At 39.8% G+C, this 8,761-nt stretch overlaps 1 protein-coding gene across 2 annotated transcripts; it reads left to right on the forward strand.

Moving 5' to 3' along the window:
* The first annotated feature begins 488 nt into the window (after nucleotides 1-488).
* On the forward strand, nucleotides 489-4,520 carry LOC149153591 (putative polygalacturonase At1g80170). 2 transcript variants are annotated; one of them, XM_089440074.1, is made up of 10 exons: nucleotides 489-669; nucleotides 1,088-1,257; nucleotides 1,634-1,762; nucleotides 1,859-2,029; nucleotides 2,207-2,227; nucleotides 2,449-2,656; nucleotides 2,923-3,004; nucleotides 3,094-3,202; nucleotides 3,602-3,718; nucleotides 3,933-4,520. In XM_089440074.1, exons 2-10 carry the CDS (start codon nucleotides 1,171-1,173, stop codon nucleotides 4,257-4,259), a joined length of 1,251 nt encoding a protein of 416 aa, XP_089296200.1. In that variant the 5' UTR covers nucleotides 489-669; nucleotides 1,088-1,170; the 3' UTR covers nucleotides 4,260-4,520. The 2 variants fall into 2 exon arrangements, with proteins under 2 accessions (XP_089296200.1, XP_089296199.1); XM_089440073.1 differs by lacking the exon at nucleotides 489-669 and having other exon boundaries at nucleotides 717-1,257.
* The last annotated feature ends 4,241 nt before the right edge of the window (nucleotides 4,521-8,761 follow it).

Genomic DNA, 8,761 nt, shown 5'->3' on the forward strand with positions numbered 1-8,761 from the left:
CATCATTTGTGCAATCCAATCAAATTCCAACGCCAATAAAGCACCAGTTTTTATGCAGGTGCAATCAAATTTGGCAAGGGCTAACCAGCCATATATTGAGTCATAAATGCCCTTGCCATCTATGTATGTGGTGCACGTCAGTGGGATGGCATACATAACTCCGGCGGGCGACCTCGCGTTTCCGGTGACATACGCGGGACCCACCAACGAGGGCCCGCCCCGTCTCGTTTTTGACAACGGCGACCCTCCGTTCCCGCGCACCAAAACGCCATTTTCAAATATCCAGAAATTTCAAATAGCAAGAAACACGCAGCTTCGAATAATTCAACGCATGGAACTGTGAGCGCATACTGATAGGTTCGCACCATTTCTGGTAAATTTAACATCGCGTGTGTTCCGATTGAAGCCAAAATGGAGATATCCCTGGTATCTATTGGCAATCTGAGGGATGGGGATTTACCAACACGGAACAATTCAAAAAATCGGTCTGCGCAAGAGCTCTGTTTCATTCCCGCTACATTCCTGTTACATTCAAACGATTGAAATCTGATTTTGCAGAGACCTGGAAGGAGCATCGAGACCTATATCTTCGCTATTTTCAACGAGAACCAGAAGCCAGGGGCTGAGACAGAGCGTCACTTTGGTGGCTTCAACCCTGATAAAACGCCGGTATACAATCTTCAACCCTACTAAAACGCCGGTATACTCTGTGTTTGAAAATATATTGAAGGTTTAATAGTGGATTAAATCTACAAATGCACTCAAATTGGCCTCCCAAACAGATTGGTATTGAGATATATTAATATTGGCCTTTACATGCCCTACAGTTTCTTGCTCTCGATAATTATTTGATGCCATTAAAGGCATACAGAACCTGTATCGCCACAGTTTCTCCTGCTTTTGATTCATCTGTCATGGTAATCTGTGTGTTATAAATGAATGGAAATGGAGAAGAGTAGTCAGTTAAGTACATTGCTGTTGTTGTTGACAATTGTATGTGGGCAATGCAAGAAAACCCACATTGAAGGCAACCCATTTTCAATATGTGAGCACAGTATTAATCAAGGACGACTGTGGCCAATATCAGGCGAAACAGAAAATTGTTCCCCATTAGCTTCAACCATTGATTTGGCACGCCAGTTCAGCATTGAAGACAGTTCTAATTCTGAAATGAGCGATTGGCTGCCCAGATCCAGTAATGTAGTGTGTGTAGATGAGTTTGGAGCTAAAGGGGATGGAGAGAATGATGACACCAAGGTGAATTTGCATTGCCCACTGATTCTAAAGCATTATTTGATGTTTGTTTGATGTGAGGGTTTACTAGTATCAGCTTTGACCGACTGGAATGTGCGGTAGGTATTTTGCTGTCTTTTGGTTAAGGATCCATGATTACATACATATGTATGTGTAACAGAGGATTTTGTTTTGGGTATGCGTATTGTACATTGTCACTCATATGTTTAGGAAACCCAAATAAGAGAAAGAAAGCCCACAAAATTTTCAGCATATATAGTTGATGGCCTCATAAACTTGATCTACTCTAAATTATTTGCCTTTGGGCATCATGGCTGGATTTGGTCTGGCGCACTTTGTTCCAGAATACTAGTGAATTATGATGAGTGATGTGTTTCAGGCATTTAAGAATGCATGGAGAAAGGCTTGTTCATCGGCTCGTGCAGTTTTCATTGTACCCCATGGAAAGAGGTATCTTGTGAAGCCCATCAAATTCTCTGGTCCCTGCAAATCTGCGTTGACTATGCAGGTACCGTCTTTCCTTGTATAGAGTACTTAGATGGAATTTCAATTTTGATATGGGTCCGATTCATATTGTTTTCCTACGCAATTTGTTTTTTTCCAGGTGTTTGGAACAATCATTGCCCCTGCAGATCCCAGGGTTTGGGATGGATTAAACAGAAGGCAGTGGCTTCGTTTTAAGGAAGTAGATGACCTGACAGTAGAGGGGGGAGGGACATTTTATGGTAGTGGAGAGCAATGGTGGGCAGAATCTTGCAAAATCAAGAAAACAAATGTAAAGGAGGCAAACTCTCATCTTCATAAAATCTCTGCTGCATTAATCGCTAATTTTGGCCTTCCTTTTGCCCCTCTTATATCTAGGTTAATATGTGGCAGAAAGAGTAAGACAAAATTAAGCTGGTTTGCATTGAATATATAAGTTCATGACAAACTTTTTCCTTCTCTGTTGCAGCCATGTCGATCAGCTCCAACTGTACGTACCTCCTCGGCCCTTTTTTTTTCTTTCAAAGCTCAACCCATGAGAGAAAAATAAGTTTGATGCCTTTTAAATTTGCAATACAAGAAAACGAACTGCGATACGATGTGCTTCTGAACTTAGAACGTTAGATGCCGTTATGGCTTTGGAAAATTGGGTCATTGGGGTTGTTTGCCAGTCTGTATGGACTTAGACTATGGAAAATTTGATTCTTTCAGGCAATCACATTCGAATTATGCAACAATCTAAGAATGATGAACCTGACTGTAGAGAATAGTCAACAAATGCATATAAATCTCAGAAAATGTGTTGGGGTAGTAGCCGACCATCCCAAGGTTCTTGCACCTGGTCATAGTCCTAATACAGATGGCATTCATGTTAGCGCTTCCAAAGACGTGGTGATTAGGAATACCATTATTGGAACAGGTATCTCCACAAGACCATTTATTTCTCTTTCGTTAGCTCTGCATAAGCTTCAAAATGCATTCCCTGTGTTGATATTTAAATACTGGGGCCTTCCAACTCCATTAGAACAGGACCACTAACTCGACCTGTAGCTTTTGTTCTACAGTTGGACCTCGACAATTCAAGAGAACTTTGTCTCAGTGGTTGCATATAGGTCTCAATAGTTGCTTCCCATGACTCAATAATTTGTCTTTGGTGCTCTGAAGATTGTTTAAATTCTGATGCAGGGGATGATTGCATTTCCATTGTAAGCGATTCATTTAACATTTGTACTGAAAACATCACTTGCGGACCAGGTCACGGGATCAGGTAATCTGAACTAAGTGGATAAAATTATCAGAATCTAGAATTTCATTGAAAAATCTTGTAATTACATGGGCAATCCTTGATATCAGCAGTATTGGAAGCTTGGGTGAGGGAAGCGCAAAGGCCCAGGTCGCTGATGTGTTTGTACATGGCGCCTTTCTCGAGAATACAACAAATGGTCTCAGAATCAAGACTTGGCAGGTATATTATGTCTGTTCATTCTTTCCTCTGGAGACCAGTAATTCATCACTCTGAACCCCCACAAAGTGCAGAGAGCCACAGGAGAGCTACAGGATAATCATAGTTTCTTAGAGAATAGAATCAATAGATGATGATAACCAGAGAACCTTACTGTGAAGTGTTTGAAAATAGCAAGTAGTCTTTTAAGGATTCATGACCATCTTTTAAGGATACATGACTAAGTGTTTAATGTCTCTCTGCATTTATTTGACCTCAAAAGTTTTTCACAATGACTTTAAATTTGGCATGCTGAAATCCAAGTAAGTTTAATTTGAATGACTCATATTTTTTTGATCACATAGATCTTGCATGCTTTTCCAGGACTGAGTGGACATTAACATTTCACTGATTTATTTGCAGGGCAGCTCTGGCTTTGCTAGGAGGATCACATTTCAAAATGTGCAAATGCAGAATGTCAAACATCCCATAATTATTGATCAGTACTACTGTGATTCTAAGAAACCATGCTTAAATAAGGTCTGTGAGTCTAATTAGCAAATTTTGATCATGTTGCTCTCATAACATGTGGAAACAGAGTGAAAGATATTTTGTTCCAACCAATGTATATGTATCGTGCTTGGGCTTATTGAATGATAGTAGAGTTGTTTTAAAATACAAGTGGGTAAAGAAGAGGATTGTACAAAAAGAGGGTTTGGAATTTCTAATATTACTTGTGTTGCATCAAGTGCAGACATCTGCTGTGAAAGTGAGTGACGTTGCATTCTTGAACATCAAAGGCACATCGGCAAGCAAAGAAGTAATGAGATTTGCTTGCAGTCAAACTGTTCCATGTGAGAACATTGTCTTAGCTGACATTGATCTTACTGCAACTTCGGGATGCACTCCAACGACATATTGTGAAAATGCCATGGGTTGCACCACGGGCTCAGTCAGCCCTCGTCCATGTATTCTGAATTACAACCAAACGGGTATCTACGAATTGAGCATGCTGGTATCAACTGACAGGAGGAAAGGGAAACAAGAAAAAAAGGACTATATTAGCCATTTTCAAAGATGATCTATTCTTTTATATTTATATATATATATATATATATATATATATATATATATATATATATATATATATTATGATCTATTCTTTATATATATAGAGAGGGTAAGGTCTAGTTGACGAGACCTGATGGTTGACTAAGTTGAATATGTAAGTTGGTTGATTGCACACTTGGGTTGACCGACCAGAGTAGTTAGCCAATTGCAACTTACCTTGTAATTGATTCTTCAAGTATAAATATGTGATTTATAGCTGGTTTGCCCATTATTTTGTGTTTTTTGTTCTCTCCTCTGTGTGGGTTTGTCTAATATTTTGTGAATTGTTATATAGTGCTTTGTCCAAGGACATTATTGATAATTGTTTCCCGCAAGTCCCTAGATTACAACATTGGTTTTGTTGTCGGTAGTCCATGAACTCAAATCTGTATCATCGTGCACACATAAATTTTGAGTTTGGAAAAGATTTGTGAGTGGTGGGAGCTTAAGATTAATAACTATACCAAGAATTATGCAAGAACTCCACTGACTCTATCTGAAGCATGAACACAATTCTTCATGGAAACCCACAAATTATTTATAGAAACTATTCCTAAAGAATTATGCAAATATATTAATCGATCTATTTATGAATAAATATGTTCTAGATGATGAAATAATGATAAAAATCATTAATGGAGGTCATACAAACTTACATGAGTGGGTTGAGAAAATTGTTCAAAGACTACTATGAAGACTATTACCCACCATTTTGTGGGTGATATCCTTAGGGGTAATTTTGTTCTCCATGATGGTTCTCAATTGGCAACCACCAGTTCCTTGCAGCCACCAACTAGCTCGTTGTGCCATTTCTTTGCCACTTGAGCCAGCTATGTGGTCCCTCACCTATCTGTCATGATCGTATGTTTGAAAGTGGGCATTCCAAACCTAAAGGTATGCCTTGCCATTTCGTAATTGAGTATTTTAGTTTACTTATCATGGAAACTCTTGGGCATGGACTAATGGGGGGATTCAACGGAAAGAGTGGACTAGGTATGTGCTCTTGTCCCCTAGATCTCTTTTAGGATGTTAACCTTGAACCCTAGTACTGTGGGATCTCTTTTACTAGCCTTTGGGCTTCTGGGATTGTATTACGTGGGAAACCCGGATTTTGGATGTGTGGTCTTGATCCCCGATTCACATATATCATTCCCCTTCCGCTCATTATAGCTCCTTTCATCACTTCTCCCACCTAGGTCCACATTCCTCCACTGGGTCCATATAGAGTCAACCACCCCCTCCCTTTTCCCACATCTTGAGTTGGGCCTGGAATGATGCCCCAGAGGTTGATGCAGCGAAAAAGAAAAGAAAAAGCATATTTGGCCACATTCAATAGGAAAGTGTACCACAAAATGCTAAAGATGGTTGGGACAAACACATTTAGCACGTGGGAAAAAGACATGACATGAGCTCTTCTCCTTCCATGGCCATCACCCTGGTTCCTAGAGGCCTTAGATGAGTCTCCTTCATCATTCAAGAACCCATGATTGTTCCAACCCCTGGTGGGTGATGAACTGTCTCACCTTAAAAGGGGGTATCCACTGCTATACTTTGCACATCATTCTCTCATTCCTTTGAGCCCCGAGTAGTTAACCAAAGAAAATCATAAAAGGTAAAAGACATTCGAAGAAGGGTGGAAAAACCAAGGTTGAGATAACTCACGTACCATTATTGTTCTCCTACACATTATTTACCCAAGTGTGGGTTTTTGTTTTATTAGCTACCCTTGTGCCATGGGATGTGACCCAGGTTGTTCCCATTTGTCCCCTACTCCATTCCATCATTGTATCACATGCCACCACCATTTGAAGGATGTACCATGAACATATCAGCCCCTTTAGAAGCAAAAACTACCTAATATGATGATTTGTTAATTTGTCTTGGAGATTGGAGACATTAGCACATGCCAAAGCTCATTATGGAAGGGCATGCCATTATGAAGTGCCCACTTGTTTTCCATGGTTTGTAAACTCTTTTACTTGATTGCTTTAATGACTTGATATGTTGGAAGGTATGGGGAGGCATTGGATCTTTTGCAAGATTGTAGATGGTTTTGATTTTGGGTTTGGCCTTTCTATATGGGGTCTTAACCATCTAGAGGGTTACATTTGCACATGTAGGGTGTGTGTAGAGAGCCATGGGACTCCATAGCAACAGGTACCATTCCATGGATCCCCAGAGTCATTCAGAGATCGCTTATGGTTCACCTATTGGACGAGGAAGATGCACCTGGTTCACCATGCCTAGCCGGCCCCACAGTCACATTATGCACTTGGAAAATGACCCAAGACTTGTATGGTGATGTGACCTCATTTATACCATCATCCGAGCCCTTGCAGATGGCCTACAAGCATCTTCGATTTGTTTGGAGACCCATAAGGGCACTTATATGCCCCCACACACACTTGGGAGCACCATAGGTTTATTACTTGGAGAACAAGGGGTCACCCCCTTGTCCACTGCTTTGGGAGCCTGATTTCATATTTTGGCACCTATGGACTTCATTAGGCCTCCTCTAAGGCCCATCGACATGTATTATTAAATATTCGACCTCTTGAAGGACATATTCTTTTATTTTGAGCTAGTTTGGTGGGCTTGTCACCAAAAGTTAGTTATCTTGTACATTATTTTATATTAGGGGTTCAATTAGGCTTTATTAGGCAAATCAAATTCATTTGGACATGTATAAATACAAGTGATGTCATTTCATTATAGGATCATCACTTGGATTGGATCATATCTTCTTGTGAGATTTTCGCTATCTTTTGAGGATGAGACTTTTTGGATGAATGGATGAATTTCGATGTTTGGTTATTATTCTTTGTCTTGGAGCTTCTACGATTGGAATATCGTGGTGATTGGATATATGCAAAATCAAGTATGCAAACTAATTGCTTCTGTTGATGTGGCAAGTGAATTAAGGATGTTTGAGGATGGCTAGAATGGTTATGAGATGGTTGGATGGTGTGGAAGACCCTTGGGAGGATTTTGGTGACTTCTTAGAGGTTTTCCATCAATTTGGCCTCAAAACATGCCATTTCAGGAAAACCTACAAGATGTATTAGAAACCTACAGGATTCCCTATAAACCTACAGGATATAACCGAGAGAAAAATGTGAGGTGTTGGAGGTGATGGAAGGCCTAGGAAAGGTGTGTGATGGGTGGAATGGAGTGGGAGAAGGTCTAGGGTCACTTAGAATTCAACATGAAAGATAGTATATGGTTGGATTCGCTCAATGTGCTTGGAAGAAATTCTATGAAAAATGATGAAAACTAGTGAAGGTGATGGTGAAAACAAGGGATGACTAAGGTGGATGGAGTGGAAGGTGGCTACTGGCTATGAAGTATTAATATCCTCCCGAAGCACCTGCTCTACATAAAACATGTATATCTTTCGAAAAGCTATGCAAAAAAGAAACATTTTCGTAAACTAGAAAAGCAGAATTAATGAATTAATTGCCTACATTATGCATGAGGAAAGTTGTTGAAAGGAATGAAAGCATGGATGAGATCTACTGCAAAAATGAATAAGAAAAATATGACAATGGAATCCTACCTTGCAAAACTAACCAAATACTAATTTAAAAACAACAAACTCGAAAGCTCATAAAAGAACTAGAAATTTGTGTTTTTGGGGCTACTTAAGGGTCCCTTCCTCAAGTCATGATCCCAGAGGGAGGAAGTGAGGCCAAGACACCTGCTGACAACCTTATGGTGATCCTTTGATCCCTGATAACCTGCTACTAAAGTAAGGCACAAAAGGAAGCAAGTTAATAAATAACCAATCTAATCTACACTACTTGTAATGGAAATGCATGTAAAAAGAAAATTAACAATGAAGCTATGAAACTACACTAAACATACATATACAAGAAAGAGGATCGTTAGCTGCTAGGGTTGGGCCCTAACCTAAGAGCTTCAGCCCTGTGAGTTAACTTAGTGCTAGCTCAAAACAAAACTCATTCTTATTACCAAAACAACAAATTACATCAATAGAACTTTCACAATTCTGGAGATCGAAAATAGCTTAGAGTTTTACAATAGAAATCTGAATCCTAATGAGGCTCTAGGCCTCTATACTTATACAACTGAAGTCCCCAATGACTTCCTTAAAATCAGGGAGGCTCGGCTCGGGAACCCGAGATAAACTAGCTCTTTGTATCTCACTTGCTCGGCTGCCTTCTAATCCTCAGGACTTGGTTGCTTGCACTCTGAGCTGGTGTGATGGATGGAGGAATATTCAAATGGGGGATAAGTAAGTGAGGAGGATTTACCTCCTAGAATCCCTCTCCCTTGTCCCGTTCGAGTTTTAACCTTATTATTTGCAAAAATTCCTTGATTTTCTCCTTCAATATTGCATTTAATGCATATTAGTCCACCAGGCATAATATCCAACTCTAACTCCTCTCATAAACAAAATATACTAAAAAAACATGTAATAAGTTGTGAGAAAAGTTGGTTTGACTAAGCTAG

This window comes from Pinus tabuliformis, chromosome 9 (assembly GCF_031772625.1).
Source record: "Pinus tabuliformis cultivar Carrire ecotype Pingquan chromosome 9, CPIR1, whole genome shotgun sequence".
Lineage (NCBI taxonomy): Eukaryota > Viridiplantae > Streptophyta > Pinopsida > Pinales > Pinaceae > Pinus > Pinus tabuliformis.

Coding starts and splice junctions, on each gene's coding strand:
- LOC149153591 (XM_089440073.1), top strand. CDS start 940: ATGGAAATGGAGAAGAGTAGTCAGTTAAGTACATTGCTGTTGTTGTTG. Junction 1,258..1,633: donor GAGAGAATGATGACACCAAG/GTGAATTTGCAT, acceptor GATGTGTTTCAG/GCATTTAAGAATGCATGGAG. Junction 1,763..1,858: donor AATCTGCGTTGACTATGCAG/GTACCGTCTTTC, acceptor GTTTTTTTCCAG/GTGTTTGGAACAATCATTGC.